Consider the following 19,177-nt stretch of genomic DNA (forward strand, 5'->3'; position numbering starts at 1 on the left):
AAAGAATCAATGAACCTGAAGACAGGTCAACTGAGATTACCCAGTCTGAAGAGCAGATAGAGGGAAAAAAAAGTAAACAGAGGTTAAGAGATCTGTGGGACTTCACCAAGTATACCAACATATACATAATGGGAGTCCAAGGGGAAGAGACAGAAAAAGGGGCAAAGAGATTATTTAAAGAAATAATGGCCAAAACATCAAATTTGACAAAAGACATGAATCTATAAATCCAAGAAGCTCCATGAAATTCAACAAGATAAAACAACACAGATCCACAGAAAGACACATTATAATCAAATTGTCAAAGGCCAAGACAGAGAGAATAATCTTGAAAGCAGAAGGAGAAATGTGACTTGTTATGTACAAGGGATCCTCACAGCTGATTTTTCATCAGAAATGATGGAGGCCAGAATGCAGTGGGAAGACATATTCAAAGTGCTAAAAGAAAATAACTGCCAATCAGATTCTATATCTGGCACAGTTATCTTTCATAAATGTAGGAGAAATTAACACTTTCTCAGATAAAAGCTGAAAGAGCTTGTTGCTAGCAGACCTGCCTATAAGAAACGCTAAACGGGAGTCCTTCAGGCTGAAATGAAAGGACACACCACAGTAACCTGATTCCATATGAAGAAATTAAGAACACCAGTAAGTTAATTTCATAGGTAAATATAAAAGGCATTATTAATGTATTTTTGGTTTGTAACTCCTTTTTTTCTGAGTGTTTTAAAAGACAATTACATAAAAAAGTAAATTCTACATCTATGTTGAATGGGCACACAATATATAAAAATGTAATTTGTGGCAACAACATACAGTGGGAGGAAAGTGCTATATAGGAGGAAAGTTTTTGTCTACTCTTAAAACTAAGTTGGTATTAATTTGAACTAACTTTTCATTAATGAAGATGTCAGTTGTAATACACAGGGAAAACATTAATAACTAGACAAAAAACAAGAAAACTAAGACTTGAACATTAAATCAACTAGACCTAACAGATATATACATATATATAGAACAATCCACCCCACAACAGAATATACATTCTTCTCAAGTACATACAAAACAGTCTCCCATATAGACCATATGTTAGGCCACAAAACAAACTTTAAGAAACTTCTAAAAAGAATAAAATCATACAAAGTATCATCTCCAACAACAGAAAGAAATTAGAAATCCATAACAGAAGGAAATCTGGAAAATTCACGAACACATGGAAATTAAACAATATACTGTTAACAACCAATGGGTAAAAGAAGAAATCAAAAGGGAAATTAGAAAATTCCTTAAGATGAATGAAAATGAAAACACTTCATATCAAAACTTATGGGATAAAGCAGTGCTTAGAGGGAAATTTACAGCTGTTAATTGCCTACAACATTTAAAAAAGAAAGATCTCAAATCAGTAACCTAACAGTCTACCTTAAGGAACTAGAAAAACAGCAAACTAAACCCAAAGCAAACATAAAGAAGGAAATAGTAAAACTGGAGCAGAGATAAATGAAACAAAATAGAAAAACAGAATCAGCTAAACCAAATTTGTTTCTTTGAAGATATCAACAAAAATAGACAAACCTTTAGCTACACTGACCAAAAAAAAAGTATGTTCTTGCTCTCTCAAGCTTGTTCTTTTAAAATATACATATAGGGCTTCCCTGGTGGTGCAGTGGTTGAGACTCTGCCTGCCAATGCAGGGGACACGGGTTCGAGCCCTGGTCTGGGAAGATCCCACATGCCGCGGAGCAACTAGGCCCGTGAGCCACAACTACTGAGCCTGCGCGTCTGGAGCCTGTGCTCCGCAACAAGAGAGGCCGCGATAGTAAGAGGCCCGCGCACCGCGATGAAGAGTGGCCTCCGCTTGCCGCAACTAGAGAAAGCCCTCACACAGAAACGAGGACCCAACACAGCCAAAAAGTAAATTAATTAATTAAAAAAAACTATTAAAATATACATATAGGAGGAACCAGTGAAAAGGGAAAGATTTAAGACAGCTATTCTGTTCATCTTCAATAACGACCAGAACAAGTTACTTGATTTCTCTGATCTTTACATCAAAATTGAGCCTATGCACAGGGGCATACCTTATTTTACTGTGCTTTGCAGATACTGCTTTTTTAACTGAAGGTTTGTGGCAACCCTGCATTGAGCAAGTCTACTGGTTTTTTCATTTTTCCAACAGCATTTGCTCACTTCATGTCACTGTGTCACATTTTGGTAATTCTTGCAATATTTCAAACCTTTTCATCATTATTATATTTGTTATGATGATCTGTGATCAGTGATCATTGTTATTACTATTGTCATTATTTTGGGGTGCCATGAACCATGCCCATACAAGATGGCAAATTTAATGGAAAAAAAAAATGTGTTCTGACTGCTCCACTGACTGGCTGTTCTACCATCTCTCTCCCTCTCCTCAGGCCTCTCTGTTCCCTGAGACACAATAATACTGAAATTAGGCCAATTAATAAACTTACAAGGGCCTCTAAGTATTCAAGTAAAAGGAACAGTTAGTTGCACATCTCTCACTTTGTATCAAAAGCTAAAAATGATTAAGCTTAGTGATTCTTACACATTGGATCCATTTCTGGAAATTTTCCACTGTTATTACCACACTATTTTAATTACTTTTAGCTTTATAAAAAAAGTTAATACCCAATAGGAAGAGTACTTCCTCATTTCATTTTCAATATTTTCTTGGCTATTCCCAGGACTTCCAGTGAAGAAACATGGAATTTGCTGAAAACTGTGAGGACAAGGGATATATAAATACTTGATGCCACATAGGGGTGACAGGTAAGTCAAACCAAGGATCTGAATTTGCAAGGCAGAATAAGCTCGAAAGGCTATGTATCTCCACAATTATTTTCCTTTTGTTTCTTCTGTTGTCACAACTAACTGTTTTTTAGAATAGTTCAACTATTACTGTCACCACTAAATCTATCTTTTGTAATCTAATAAAAATCAAGTGCCTACGATAAGAAAGTTGTGGTAAGCTGGGATCCTTAAAAGACCATGTCAAGCCAAACTTGATTCATGAAAGTCTGTGATGTTGTGACATTTCTGAGATATTACCATTATTAAATACAAAGAAACATTTCTTACAAAATTATGTAAAGTTAATATGGGAAAACACTGATGCTAGTATGTTAAGTAAATAAAGTAGGATATCAAGTTACATATACTATATGCATTCAGCTATGTAAATATGCATAAAGACTAAGAAAATGTACCAAAATGTGAAGAGTAGACACATAATTATGATAAATTTTCTTCTGTACATTTCCAAAATTTTTAAATACTAAGCACATATTTTTATTATGTTTGTTTTGCAGCCAACAAGATAAACCTATGGGATGTTTAAGATTCAAGGGTACTTATTAGTTAGTACTAAGAATAACTAGTTCTTTGTCCTTTTAATTATGCCCCTATATCACTTTCTCAACTACTATGTGAGTTTTTTAAAGAAAAGAACATGTTTTATACTATATCCAGCACAGGATTAGCCATATACTTCTTGAATGTTATCAAGTGGAAGAGTTGGGTGTGGATTCAAGGAGCTGGGTCTCAGGCTGACACCCAGGTTTGGAACATAAACCATGCTTAATCAACTCTACAAACAGCAGTTATCACATTTTACACTTTATCAGGGGCTAAAAGCCCATGGGCTTTTCCTAAAAATAATATAACTTCTGAATCTCATCGTCCTCACCTACTCCACAGTTACCATATGATCCTGGCAATTAAGTAGACACCCAATAAATAACATTTATATCAACCATGTCATATTTGACACCATCTCACTAGATGGGATTTGCTCAAGAATGGGTATGTATTCAGGTATCAGGGAAAAGGTCTTGATGCCTTTGAGATGGAACTATAAGAATCTGGTAAGATTTTGTAACTTTGCCCAATAGGATAGATTAAACCAATGGTTCTCAAAGTATGATCTCTGGACCAGCAGCCTCAACATCCCCTGGAAACTTATTAGCAATGCACATTACTGGGCTCTGCCCTAGGCCTACTGAATCAGAAATGGGGGTTGCAGGAATTGAGGTAAAGGGGTATGAGCAGACAGGGGAGGGAGACTAATCTATGCTTTAATAAATCGACTCTTTCCATGCATGCTCGAGTTTGAGAACCAGTGTACCCAGACCCTCACAAAAATCAACCAACTGGCTTTTAACTGATTCAAGTCTTCCTGGAGAACTTCTGCTATATTTGCAGTTCACTAATATCTGTGCATAGTCACAACTGGCTCACATCACTGGGTTAACTGAGTCACTAAAAAACTATCGTGAGAAAATGGTTAAAAATAATCTTGGGGCTTCCCTGGTGGGCGCAGTGGTTGAGAGTCCGCCTGCTGATGCAGGGGACACGGGTTCATGCCCCGGTCCGAGAAGATCCCACATGCCGCGGAGAGGCTAGGCCTGTGAGCCATGGCTGCTGAGCCTGCACGTCCGAAGCCTGTGCTCCGCAACGGGAGAGGCCACAACAGTGAGAGGCCCGCGTACCGCAAAAAAAAAAAAAAAAATCTTGTATTTGCAAATCCAAGAAAATATGCTCAAATTCTAAGGGAGGCTCCATCTGGATGAATAACAGGTGATTAACATTCTCTTTATACTTTCCTATACATCCTAGAATTTTTGCAATACATGTTACACTTATAATCACACAAAAATGATTTTAAAGTAACCATGCACCTAACAATAGCCTGAAACTTGAGTTGTATGACTTGTGAGGTAACCATTTATTATTCAGCTTTTAAAAAGTTAGCCCTACCAACTTTCTTCCAAGAAAGCTTTCTAGCAATGGCTACCTCTCTCAAACCTGAGTATGCATTATCAGTTTGCCTCTACAAACACTGGACAATAGTTTGACTAAGCTGAATTTAACATGAGCTTTTTTGCCTTCAATTAACAATCATTACCACCACAGACCAATTACTGAGCACAGCACTAAGAACCCTACATTTTATTTTATTCTGAAAATACTCTTAAGGTAGATATAACTAAATTCTCAGATGAGAAAACTGCTATCAGAGCTAATAAGGTAGGCCAGGACTCAAAATCCAGATCTTTTATTGCAGCTAATATTTCCCTCCAAGTAGAATCGGATTCTAAACTTTCTTTCCAGAAGAGAAGTGGCCATTTTTGAACAAAGAGAGATTCTCTTTGTGAGCAGAGATTCATGAAATCCCTCAAAATTACTTCATAAAATTGAGAATACTTCCTAGGATTTTGGGGCAACTTAGTTAAATGGGCCCCAATAGTTCTACTCAATTAGGCCAGTAAAGTTAACTTACGGATTCCTATTCATTTTGACACTGCAAGAAACACCTGTGAAAAGGAATAACAGGGTCCAACTTCTGTGTCCTTCCAACTCTTCACCCATGACTCACCTCTGCCAAATGCTGCAGCCGGGTTAGCAGTGGGGTTCTCTTGTCAGATCCAAGGCGTGTGATATAATTTGATCTTTTGCTAAATACGTACAGAAGGTTGAGGACTGCCAGCACCACTTGCATATCAGAAGAAGCCAATAAAGTTGTCAAATGCTACAGGAGACAAAAATGGGGGGGGCAAGTTCATGGTATCAGGCATACAAGACCTTGAAAACTTGAAATGCCATGGATTTATAAAGCTATCAAGAAGTTTAACGATACAAAAAAAATTTATAAATATCTGAGCACCTACAACATGTAACCTTATGCCCAAGCAGCTTACAATCTGGCAGCAAGCCAGAAAGTCCAATTTAAGTTAAAAAAATGTGAACAGTTCAAAATTACATAGGTGTCTCCACAGGAAGAAACAGATTACAAAAGAGACAAATGTAATATATTCTAATACATAGCAGAACTCAAGAACATTAAGTTTCCAACTAGACTAAAAGTATAGACTAAGATAATTTTATGCTCCTTCTGTATCCTTTACAACAAATACAAAATTGGAATTAATTAAAACACAGGGCTCTTCATATAGAAACTAAAAATAACAACAGCTGGTGGCACCTATGACTGTTACAATACAGTGTATGTAACAATAACCCAAGAGTAACTATTTTTGCTTTTTAATACAATCAAAATTCACCAATATATTGAAACATTTGGTTAGTGTTAAAATCAGTATGTAATTTAGCTGGAAATGAACCAAAGTATTTCTGGTTGCTGATTATCCACAGAAGGCTATGGATTTCCTTTTGCAGCTTATCTATTTCATCTTCAACAGACTGCTTAGCCATCCCCTACTTAAAACTTTAGGCACTAGGTCTTTAATTCAGTTATTCCACTTCTCTTCTTAAACCATTTACTTTCTGTTTGTTCTGATTCTGTTTCTTTAATGAAGACTTAGGAAAAGTAACACATAACAACAGGGCACTAAATCAAGTGATAAAAACTCTAAAGTTAGGCTAAAGGAAGAGAGTTTCTTCTTATACTGATTTTTGACCAATTCAAAAGTTCACTAATTCCTGTGCCCACTTTACTTTTTAAGAATACATAGCATGAAGCAAGAGAGAGGCATGGACACATATACACTACCAAACGTAAGGTAGATAGCTAGTGGGAAGCAGCCGCATAGCGCAGGGAAATCAGCTCGGTGCTTTGTGACTGCCTGGAGGGGTGGGATAGGGAGGGTGGGAGGGAGGGAGACACAGGAGGGAAGAGATGTGGGAACGTATGTATATGTATAACTGATTCACTTTGTTATAAAGCAGAAACTAACACATCATTGTAGAACAATTATACCCCAATAAAGATGTTAAAAAAAACAGAATACATAGCATGCTATTAATATACATTTTGGGGAGGGGGAGAAGAAATTAAAAAGCAGCACACTAAAACTTAGAAAAGCAGTAAGTGCAGTAATGTGTCAAGGAAATCAAATTATGTCTAATATTTTAAAAGTAATTTGGGGCTGCTCTGATAACCTGGGACCAAGATCAATTCCTGTAAATTCCCAAGAATACATCAATACATGTATTACATTCTCATTAATTCCTTAAATCTTAAAAGGCAAGGTGAAGGTGACAATAAAGAACCTTCCCATCAACCCTGTGAAGGGTATCTTTAGCCAAGAAACATCCTACCATTGTCTTTGACATTGAAAACCCCAGAACTCCATAATGAAAAGGAAAGAATCATCAGAAAGAAAGAACAATTTCCTTATTCTGGACGTGAACAATTCTAGTTAAGAACAGATCACATAGGCTTGAACCTCTCCTACCTCTATGGAACTATACAGATGCCGGGAAAAGCTGTACTCAATGAGCAAGGCTGTGAAGTTCAACACAGCCAAGAGAAGCATCTTCAGTTGTTCTCTTTCTGGCCTATCACACACGAGCATCCATGACATATTCTCCACTGTCTGTCCAGCGTCTGCCAGAATTCCATCAAAGCGGTCCAACAGATCCACCCAGTGATATAACTCGCACTGGAGAGGGGAAGAGAAAGAGGAAGATATAAGAATAAGGTAGGGCTTCCCTGGTGGCGCAGTGGTTGAGAGTCCGCCTGCCGATGCAGGGGACACGGGTTCGTGCCCCAGTCCGGGAGGATTCCACATGCCGCGGAGCGGCTGGGCCCGTGAGCCATGGCCGCTGAGCCTGCGTGTCCGGAGCCTGTGCTCCGCAATGTGAGAGGCCACAACAGTGAGAGGCCTGCGTACCGCAAAAAACAAAAAACAAAAAACATACATGTGCTAACACCGGGAGACACCACAAAACTCCTACAGCTAGGTCTTCAAAAGGAGAATTCTGGCTACCTCTGAGGTCTAAAAACACAAGGACTTTCCCTGCCAGAATCCACTTTATCTGAAGTGCTCATTTTTAGAGTTATCTAAAGAAGAGTCTTTTAAGCTAAGAGTAAAAATCCTGAGACTATCTCAAACTCATATTGTCAGTCAAACTAAAGGAATTTTGTGGTTGAGATTCTTTATCATCACCTGTATAAACATTCTTCATCCTTGGCTAGCAAAATTTTCCTTTTACATTTCTTTCAAAATTTCCTTGGCAACCATTCACAGGCTAAAAATTACTGGTCTAGAGCTGTGCCAGACACACACTAGATGCTTATTAAGTAATTGCTGAATGAGGCTACCTCATTTTGGTTTCTCTTTTGGGAGTATGGGTTTACATACCTTTCCAATGTTCCATGTTTTGATCTGCTGCAGTTCCAAGAGGAGTTGCTCATCATTACAAACTTTGAGTTTGTCTATTAAGGCTCTGCAGTCTGCAGGCTGAGAAAAACAAACAGGTATTCACAAAAGGGTGTTTTGGAGTAGGAGGGAGACACAACAAGGAAGAATAGGAAAAAAAAAACCCTTATGTCAACACACTCAATGATTTAACTTTTGATAGAACGCACTACTTAAGTGGAAATTTGCCAGATGATCACTTGAGATTAATACAGAAATCTTATAATGAAACAATCCATCTGTGTATTTTTTTAAAACCTGGATGAACCTGTAGATGTAGACAAACTACTTGGAAGTGTACAGACAACAGAAATAAAGGAAACAAGCTAAATATCAATAAAAACAAAATGAAGGAATCTGTATCATAGTCTGAAAGTTAACCAGAATGCCTGATAAGAAATGTTCAATTAGAGGAACACTGAGGAGCCCTAGTGAATTCACAAAGGTGAAGATTAGCACTAGCTATATTTTCCTGCAACATTAAACCGTCCAATTATAGGAGGCAAAGAATTTCTGAACTGTGTAAAACTAGGACTCCATTCTTACTTGGGGTTTCCATTTCCATATATTCCTGCTCTGTTTTACTGATGAAAGGGCCTGTTTGTCAGGTAACAAGGTGTGGATTCAGAGTTCATAGTAAGTTTCCAAAAGTGGAGCTGGTGGCAGGGGGGATAGAGACTGGGACAGAGATGCTGCTACTAATGGATGGCAGCTGGAAGTGATTACACTTGCTCTTTGACTCTGTAAAGCAGTATGGTATCCTAGGAATGGGCCTAGATTTGGAACCAACCAAATCTGGGTTCAGTTTTTCGCTTGATGTTTACAAAGTTGTTTGATCATGAGCAAATCCAACCTCTAAGCCAGTTTTCTTACCAGAAAAAAGACCTAAGAACCACCTTGGAAATGTGAAGCTCAAGTGTTTGCATAAAGCACTTATCTCACATAATAGGAGCTTAAATACTGAAAGACAGCTTACTGTTACAAAGAGCATGGACTTTAGAATTAGGTAGTTGGTAAGCTACCTCTTTGAAACTCAGCATCCTCTTCTGCAAAATGAACTTAACGTGACCTATTTACCCAGCAATGTTGTGAGATTTAAACTAGGGGCATTTTCAGCAGCCAAAATGGAACGTGGAACAATAGGGGCTTAAGGGCAAATTTTTTTTAAGCTAAGTCTGAAACCTTTTCTCTCTCTAAAGTAAGCATTATTAAGATCTATCTCAAATTTCTGTGGTAATTAAAGGCATGCAAAATTCTTGGCATAAAACCCTTCAACAAACCAGACCTGCACTTTTTCTTCCTCTCCTTGAAGTCATACAGGTTGAGGGAGAGGTAGTGAAGTAGTAGAAACAGATAACAAAGGAGTGTGAACCACCTGCTCATGCAGTTCACTTGTACCTTCTGGACCTACCTGGGCCTACTATCAAATATACCACTTCAATTTCTAATGGACTGCAACGATGCAGATCCAATTTTATGATTCTGTGGGTTAGATAACACCCAGTTCATGACAAACATTTGGGTCCTGTAATCATTTGGTATCTCATCATCAGGCATTCAGTCTTTATCAAGGTCCAGTAGCAAGCCAGAAGCTGCTTTTCTGCATGTCAGAATAGCTGTTGGCAGAGAATAGCACGGCCAAACTCTACCCCCTAGGTCTTAAGCTGTGATTCTCCTATTGGGGCTTGCCAGAGGCATCCCACAGCATCTTTGGCCGACACTTAAGTCAGACACCTGGATCTACTAGGCCATAATGTCCACGGAGTAGGGCAGCTTACATCATAGCCTGAACCTTCTGCAGTCTTCTCTAGATCCAAACACTACTATCACTTTAGAAGTTATCCAGTAAATGGATCAAAACAGCATGCCTAAATGTAATACATGCTGGCTCCAAAATCCAAAGAGGCACCCCATACACTGTTCCTCTTTCTTCATGGTGTGTGGTACAAGGTGCAAAAACATGTCTCTCACTTTAGAAGGGAAATTTTGACACTTCCCAGAGCTTTGAACCCCTAGAAAATTTCCTGACGTGGCAGGCCCTCAACCTTCAAAGGGCACTCTCTGGCACACATGCCTAAGGCATCTAAAGTGTTTGTGCTTTCTGTTCACAAGCCCCAGTTAGCATAACAGCATCGATTTAACGTACCAGCACCGCGTTGTTTTATCAGGAGTATCAAGATCCCTATGGACCTTGTAGTCTGCAGAAGGCACCAGGGACAAAAGTATATCTTTACCATCTTGTCCCTGCTGCATAAATGCAAACTGAGTGTGATTTTCCTTACTCATGGTAGTGCAAAACAAAGCACTTGCCAGTTCAATGGCTGCATACCAACTGCCATGGTTTATATTGATTTGCTCCAATAAAGATGTCAAATCTAGGGAAAAAATCCTCTGCACAGCTGCCGATACATAAAGTGATCAATAAATATCTTTCTTGTGCAGTCACTATGGAAAACAGTATGAAGGTTCCTCAAAAAATTAAAAACAGAACTACCATATGATCTAGCAATTCCACTTCTGGGTATTCATCTAAAGAAAATGAAAACACTAACTTGAAAGGATATATGAACCCCCATGCTCATTGCAGCATTATTTATAATAGCCAATATATGGAAACACCCAAGTGTCCATCGATGAATGGATAAGAAGATGTGGTACATATATACAATGGAATACTATTCAGCCATAAAAAAAGAATGAAATCTTGTCATTTGTGACAATATGCATGAACCTTGAGGGCATTATGCTAACTGAAATAAGCCAGGAATCTGTACATAAGTGTGACTCCAACAACAAATCTCTAACAATCTACTAGGTAAAAGAAAAAGAAATTGAATTTCTCTGATTATCTACAAGGTTGAATTATCCTGGAAGTTAAATGACTTCAGGCAAGTTTTCTTTTTGCTCTTCAGTTTCCAAAAAATTTGAGTATGTTAACTGTCGAAAATTCTAGATGCCAAAACATATCAAAAACAAAATGAAAAGGAAATGAACAGGTATGTAAAATGAATATACTCAATATGTATGGCATATTCAATAAGAAACTGACGTTACAACGTCAAATACAAAATAAAACAGCATGAGCAGACAACTAATATAAGGCCAATAAATGTGGAAATATATGTATTAATGCATACAAATCAGAACAGTGAAGTATTTTTTCTCCACCTATTAACAAAAATTTAAAAGATAATCTGCAATGCTGGAGAGGATGTACGAAGACAGCACTTCTCATATTCATTAGTATAACACTGAATGAAAAGGGCAGGAGAACTGCCCATGCAATACTGGAATAAATATCAATAGTGATACCCTTGGGTGATACTTGCCAGGTAGTTACAGTTTTTAAAAAACCAAGTGGCCTGTATTTAGAAAATGAACCAACTAATTATGTGCCAGATACTTTGCTGAGCAGCTGCCTCACATCAAGGAGGGAGGAATTTTCAACCCCATTTTACAGCTGTGGAAACCAGGCAAGTTAACTCTCAGACACAAAAATCTAGTAAGATTCAAACCCATGTCTAATTCCAAAGCTTGTGCTCCTTGAACTACAGCACATGGGGTCTATGGGAGTGTCATAACAATACAATACTGTCTTAATTTCAGAATGCAGTTTAAGCAGGCCAATAGAATATTGGACAGAAGCTGGGATTTCTACTGCTGACAGAGGATCAACTGACATGGCCATCCAATACACAGGTTAATATAGGTTAAGCTGAACTGTATGATTAAGAATCAGTAATAAAGAAAGCTAAAACACTGGCCTCACAAGAAATCTAGTGAGAAAGGTGTTACCATTTTAATTTTCTAGATAACAAAATTGAGAAAGATCCCGCAAATACAGACAGAATTTGAATCCATACTTGCTCTTTCCATTATACCATGCTGCCTTTCAATGCACAGAAAAAGCAGCCAGACAGCCTACTTCAGGTACATATAGCTATAAACTGTTTAGTGCTCACTCTCCACTGATCACTAGCTTATTCACCTTTTTAACCAAGGGAAGTTCAAAAGAAAATTTGACTGTTTCAAGACAAGTTGCTGTTTTACTGCACTGTGTGTGTATAAGTGATGATATATTTGGAAGATCAATATGAGTGAACTGACGGCAAAGATTTTTTTCTGAAATGAAAAAACAGGCAAACTTTTGGATACTTACAGCCTCAGTAGGTGTCTTTTTCAGTTTAGTCCTGTCTACTTTCATGTTTTCGATTTTCTGTTTTATGATCTGAAAAGAAATTCCCCAAAAAGTGAGACTTAAAGCTGCAAGCTTGAGCTCTACATGCTTGGACATAGACAATATAGAACAAAGAGCATGCAAAATGTTTAAAGTAAAATTGGAGTTATGATGCAGGCCAACTCAGAGGCACAGATACCAGGTAAGGAGTGGTAAACAATCTCTCCAAATAAAACTGGCCCACATTCAAGTTACACAAGCCTGTAACCAACTTAAGCCAAAATTAAAATGCCCCCCACCCTGACCTCTCAAACTCATACTTGAAAGTAAGAGTAAAATGTTTTAACACACCTCAGGATGGAAAAATTCACCATATCCTGCAGCTTTTTGGAAAACTCAGCAATTCCACTTCCGGGAATTTACCCAAAGAAAATCATAAGAATGTATATAAATATTTAATCACAAGAATCCATACTGCATGACCATGTATAACAGTGAAGAAGTGAAAAGGATCAAATATCCAAAATAGGGTTGGTTTAAAACAGACTATTACACAGCTGTTAAAAACACTGCACACAATTACGTAACAGCAAAGCTGTTCCTGGTGAAATAAAAAGGTTACAAAACACATTAAATAGTATAAACCCATGTTTAAAGAAAACAGCTTAGAAGGGGTATGCATCAAAATGTTAATTTAATCTAACCAAAAGGATTATGTATGAATTGTTTTACCTGTGCTTTTCTGTATCTTTTACTGTTTTAACCCATAAAGATATATTATGTCATAAGAACAAAGGAAACAAAATACTTTTTTTTTTTTCATTAGAAAATGAGGTATAAGATTCCCACTAGAAATATCCTGAGCACAGAACACAATCATTTTACTAAGGTCCATCAAGATGCTCCGGCCAAGGCACAGGAAGAAATAAAGGTTTCCTCCATTAGCAACTAGCACATATGCAAAGGAAGAGGTGAACTGCAGGGCTCTTTACCTATAATAATGTATTTGCTATACAGTAGTCACTGGGGGTCAATGTCCCTCCTCCAAGAAGGCTGGCATAATATAAAGCTGACCAAGCACAAGTATAAATTTTAGGCAGCTTTTGGTCTAGAGTTAGTCCAACATGCTCGGTATTTTGGAAATAACATGTATTTGTCTGTATGGCTGGCATCCATTCAACCAATGGGCATTCAGAAAGAGTTGGTACGAAATCCAGAATATATTCTAAAATGTTGCTGTAGGGATCATTCCTGAAGAAAAAAAGATGTTTCCCCTCTAAAGTTCACATTTAAGGTATGTGATTCCAGATTACTTTTTAAAAGAATTACCTCAGCATCTAAGAGAAAATAAGCAAGATGCCTTCTGCCAACAACTTCCAAATATCTAAAATGAGGCCAACAGGATCCTGGCAACAATTTGATACATGTAGTGGAAACTATAAGTGAGCTACTTGTACACTTACTCTCAGGTTTGCTTTGTCTCACAAAACCTCACACCAATTACTTAGAGCAAGTGACTGTCACATCATTGTGGCTGTAGTCATTTGTGGAAGGCTATTACATTGCCTCAGCTACAGGAAGTAGCAGTTAGCCCCAACACCATACAAACCGAATCACTGAATTCTCTCCCTCCAAAATTAGGAGCAAAGAAGGTCTGCTCTCTCCAGTTTCATTCAACACAGTGTTGGAAGTTCTAGCCACTGAAATAAGGTAAAAAAAGGGAAGTAACAGGTATACAGATCAGAAAGAAAGAAAACTGTCCTTATTTGCAGGTAACAAAGGATTATCTAAGTATAAAATCCCAAGGAGTCTACAAAAAACTCCGCAGAACTAACAAGTGATCTCAGCAAAGTTGTAGGATACAAGGTAAACATACACAGATCAATCATATTTCTGTATACTGGCAATGGACATGTGGACTCAAAACTTTACAACACCGCTCATAATTGCTCAAAAAAAAATTGAAATACTTAGGCGTAAAAATAACAAAGCATGTACAGGCCTTGTATGCTAAAAACCACAATATGTTGATTTAGAAAATCAAGACCTAAAAATATGAAGTGATACACTATGTTCATGGACTAAGAAGACTCATATTAAAGACAATGGAACTACAATAGCTCAAACAATTTTGAAAAAGGAGAGGGAATCATTCTATCCAATTTTAAGACACACACACACACACACACACACACACACACACACACACACACACACAGAGCTACAGTAGTCAAGACTGTATACACAGTAATAGAGGAGGGATAGACACGTATGCCAATGGACCAGAATAGAGAACCAAGAAATAGACCCACACAAATATGCCCAACTGATATTTGACAAAGGTGAAAAAGGAAGACAATCAAAGGATATTTTTATCAACAAATGGTGCCAAACCAAGTAGACATCTATAGGCGAAAAGATGAACTCTGACCTCAGTCTCATATTTTATATAAAAATTAACTCAAAATGGATCATGTGGCAAGGATGTGCAGAAAAGGGAACTCTTGTGCACTGCTGGTGGGAATGTAAATTGGTGCAGTCACTATGGAAAACAGTAAGGAGGGTCCTCAAAAGATTAAATATATGATCCATCAATTCCACTTCTGGATATTTATCCAAAGGTAATGAAAAAAACTAACTTGAAAAGATATATGCACTCCCATGTTTACTGCAGCATTATTTAAAATAGCTAAGACATGGAAGCAACCTAAGTGTCCACTGATGGATGAATAGAGAAAATGTGGCTGTGGACAGATAAAATGTACACCACATTTTATGTTTTTATATATATTAAAGATATATAAAATGTAATATTATTCAGTCTTACAGAAAAGAAGGAAATCTTGTCATCTGCGATAACATGAATGGACCTTGAGGGCATTATGCTAAGCGAAATAAGCCAAACAGAGAAAAGACAAATTCTGTATGATCTCACTTTTATGTGGAATCTCAAACAAACAAAACCCTCAAAAACCAAAAATACAAAACTTATAGATACATGAAACAGATTGGTGTTTGCCAGAGGCAGAGGCTGGGGGGTGGGGTGGGTGAAACAGATGAAGGTAGTCAAAAGGCACAAACTTCCAGTTATAAAACAAAGAAGTCATGAGGATATAACGTGCAGCATGATGACTACAGTTAATACTGTATTATATGTTTGAAAGTTGCTAAGAGCAGACCTTAAGAGTTCTTATCACAAGAAAAAAATTGTTACTATGGTGATGGGTGTTAACTAGACTTATTGTGATCATTTCACAATATATACAAATATGGAATCATTATGTTGTATACCTGAAACTAATATAATGTTAAACGCCAATTACATCTCAAAAAAGAAAAAAAAAGGATGATGGACTTAAATGTAAAACTATAAAATCTACTCGGAGAAAATATTTGCAAACCATACATACTATCTAGAATATATAAAGAACTCTTAAAACCCAACAATAAAAAAAAAATCCTCCAGACCAAGAGCACAGACTAAAACTTGTGCAAATAACCAACTCACAACGATTTTACTGGTTTAAAAAAATGTAGATGAAGTCACTGGCAAATCTTCACACAAATATGTATCTCACTTTAACTAAAGCTATTTTGACTTATTCTGTACCATTCAAGGGTCTGGGTTGAAAACAATAGACTCTGGCTAACTAAAGCAAAAATGTGATTTACTGGAAGGGTAACTGATAGCTCACGCAATCAATAGGAAAGCTTAGAGATCCACATTCAGAAAACAGACAGAACCAAGGAAGCTAGGCATCCTGGAACTACAGCCAAAGACCTCCCACAGACACAGCTTAGTTGGGGGTGCCTATGCTGCCAACACCGGACTCTGGATGCCTAGAAGCTACTGCTGGTAGCAGTATGATTTCTAAATGGTCTCAGGTATTTGCATCAGTGCCTCTAGATGCACTGTCCCAAGTGTGAGCATCTGATTGGTCAAGCTGAGGTCCCATGCCTATGCTCTAGCTGTCAAGGTTCTGGGAGAGCAAGTGCATTTGGCTTTTTCAGTTTCCACATTGTTCAGGTTCCAAATTTTTCATAAACAGATTCAGATGATAGACACCCAAATAAAAAAAACAAGCCAAAACAAATGAATGATCAAGCACACGTTCCCATAACAAGTACAATGTTAACCTGGCCTCTATAATTTTGTTGCAAGAAATACCTGTAGTTTAAAAAAGAAAGATATCACTGCCTGATATCAATTAGGAAGATATGTGAGACATCAATTAAGAAAATTCAAGTCTTTTTTGTTCCTGTTCTATTTCTAAGCTGGTTTCACAGAAGGAAGGGAGAATACTTTTTGATTGCCCACTACAAACCAGATAATACTTAGGCTGGTGTTTCTCAAAGCATTCTAGAGCATCTTGCTCCATGAAGACTAGGTTCCAGTAATTTAGGAAATGTTACAAATTTCTCTTCCTTTAGGACAGTCACATGGCTGACTGACATTACTAACAGCTCCAAGAAATCCCGGGTAAAGGAAACTTAATAGGACACAGAAACATTTTCCCTCCAGGTGGCATCTATTGAGAGTCCAATTTAAGAATCCCAAAGAATACACTTTGAGACATGCTGCTCAGGGGCCTCATATTTGTCTTTCCTATAATCCTCACCATTCAAGCCAAGTTCTTTCCCCATTTACAGATAGAAAACTGAGGCTCAGAGAAATTCAGAACCTTGCCTGGTTAGTGAATGTTGGCTCCAAGATCTAAATCCAGGCCCTTCTGACTCCCAAGTCCATGCTTCAATAACATGCTGTTCACTTTATTTACTAGTTTTACAACAATAAATGCTTGCAGATGAAAATACAAATTTGTGATAAATTCCTCTACACTGTTGGATTCTATTGTTCAAAAAAAATATTGTAAGAGAGGAAGCTGGGACACAAGGTGAAAAGCTGAGATATTATCAATCTCACTAATGATGGAACAGTAACTAGAGAATGAGTTCTACCTAATGCTTAGAAGTTAAACAGATGAAAATCCCATTACATAAACAAGTCTCTAACAAAAAGAAGTTAATTCTAAACAAATCCCTGGAAATAGCCTACTGCCTTTGTTGGGTCGGACCAGAACTCTGTGCACCAAACAATCTCTACACATAATAAATATTTCTTCCTAAACTCAGGTTAGAAAGATCAACTTTCAGAAAACTAATGAATTATTATGAATCACCATCTGTAGCGATTACCATTACACTTAAATACTTCCATTTAATTAACCATTTCTTTTTTCACTCCTTCATTCCCCCCAACTTCACTTATCTTTGAAGTTGGAATCTTGGTTTTATAGGGTTTACATCAAGACAAGAGGGTACAATTAAAATACACTGAGGGAAGTCACTCTTTAAAGGGTAACTCACTCTGTAGTAATCACCTCCGGTTGATTAAATTTAGAATGACTTTCAATATTGAAATTAGCTTAAGGGCAGAGGACATCTATAGTTCCAAATCTGGGTCAACAGCAGTTGAGTACAGTGGTGGACTAGCCTTACTATTCAAAGTATGGTTGAAGGATCAGCGGCAGTGATATCACCTGGGAGTTATTAAAAATGCAAAATCTCAGGCCCCACCCAGACGTGAAGAATCAATCTGTATTTTAATAAGATCATATATTAAAGTTTGAGAAGCACCAGATTATAACACAGGCTCCAAACCAGGAAACCCAGGTTAGAATCCCTGCTATTATCAACTTACTCACTGTATGAGCATGGACAAATCAGCGTATGTGCACTTCTGTTTTCTCAACTGTGAAATATGGATAATGGATCTCCCCACTTCCATACTCACTTTCATCCAATCCATTCTCCAGACAGCAGCAAAAGTAATCTTCTTAAAACATATATCAGCTCACGTTACTTCCTTGCTTAAAACCTTTCAACATTTTCCCTACAATTATTTCCAAATTCTAACCATGACCCAGAGGGCCCTGGCATGATTTGGCTCCTGGAACTCTCTCCAATCTCCTCTCTGCACAACCACATTAGTCTTTCCGTTTAGTTTCTGGAACACTCTAAATTGTTTCTGGCCTCTAGACCGTTACAGGTGCTATTCCTACTGGAATGCTTCTGCTCCACACTCATTCTTCCCACACCTAGTTCTATTTGATAAGTTGACTTTAAACTAAGACCCAAAGCGGCTTCCCAAGGCAACCTGCCTAAAGCTGTCTGTTACTTTTTTTTATGATAGTAACCCTACTTATTTCTCTCATTGCAAATATCAATTAGTGTAACTGGTTTGATTTTCTACAGTGTTAAGCTCTCAGCATCTGGCACAGCATCTTCCATGTGATAGATATGCAAATATTTATAGAATTGAGTTCAGGAAAGAAGTATGCACTGACAAAAAAAATCTGTGATTGTAAGCATACAGACAGTACTTGAAGCCATGGGAGGAGAATCCAGCAAAGGAGAGGCTGGTGAGGTAGAAGCAAAACTAGTTCATCACGGCATCATGAAAGACACAAGATGGCAACGCTGATCAGCTGGGTCAAATGTCAAAATGAGGTATGTCCAGGAAAATGTCCATTGAAATTGGGACTAGAGATAACTTGACAAGCATTAGTTCCAGTGGCATGGTTGGAAAGGAAGTCAAACTGGAATGAGTCAAGGAATCAATAGGAAGTGCGGCAATATAGATGGCATGTGTAGAACACTCTTGAAAAGGCTGATTGTAAATACAAGCAGAAAATTATGGGGTCTCACTGAAAGGCAGAGGGTAAGGGAGAGGAAAAGGAGATAATGGAAAGAAAATCCCTAAGAAAGTTGAGGGTAGGGGACTATTTAGAATCTCACTATTTCACCTTAACAT

The 19,177-nt window shown here is 37.7% G+C and overlaps 1 protein-coding gene across 8 annotated transcripts in view; it reads right to left on the bottom strand.

Annotated features, from left to right (window-relative positions):
* Positions 1–19,177, bottom strand: part of HUWE1 (HECT, UBA and WWE domain containing E3 ubiquitin protein ligase 1) — a 143,248-nt gene that overhangs the window by 103,719 nt on the left and 20,352 nt on the right. For all 8 annotated transcript variants that reach the window (XM_082864978.1, XM_082864981.1, XM_082864980.1 and 5 more), the window contains 4 exons: positions 12,346–12,414; positions 8,130–8,228; positions 7,221–7,427; positions 5,402–5,554 (listed from right to left, as the gene is read on the bottom strand). In XM_082864978.1, the coding sequence (XP_082721104.1) occupies positions 5,402–5,554; positions 7,221–7,427; positions 8,130–8,228; positions 12,346–12,390 (504 nt within the window). In that variant the 5' untranslated portion in view covers positions 12,391–12,414. The remainder of the gene's footprint in view (positions 1–5,401; positions 5,555–7,220; positions 7,428–8,129; positions 8,229–12,345; positions 12,415–19,177) is intronic.

Source organism: Leucopleurus acutus, assembly GCF_964270905.1.
Source record: "Leucopleurus acutus genome assembly, chromosome: X".
NCBI classification, from domain to species: Eukaryota; Metazoa; Chordata; class Mammalia; order Artiodactyla; family Delphinidae; genus Leucopleurus; species Leucopleurus acutus.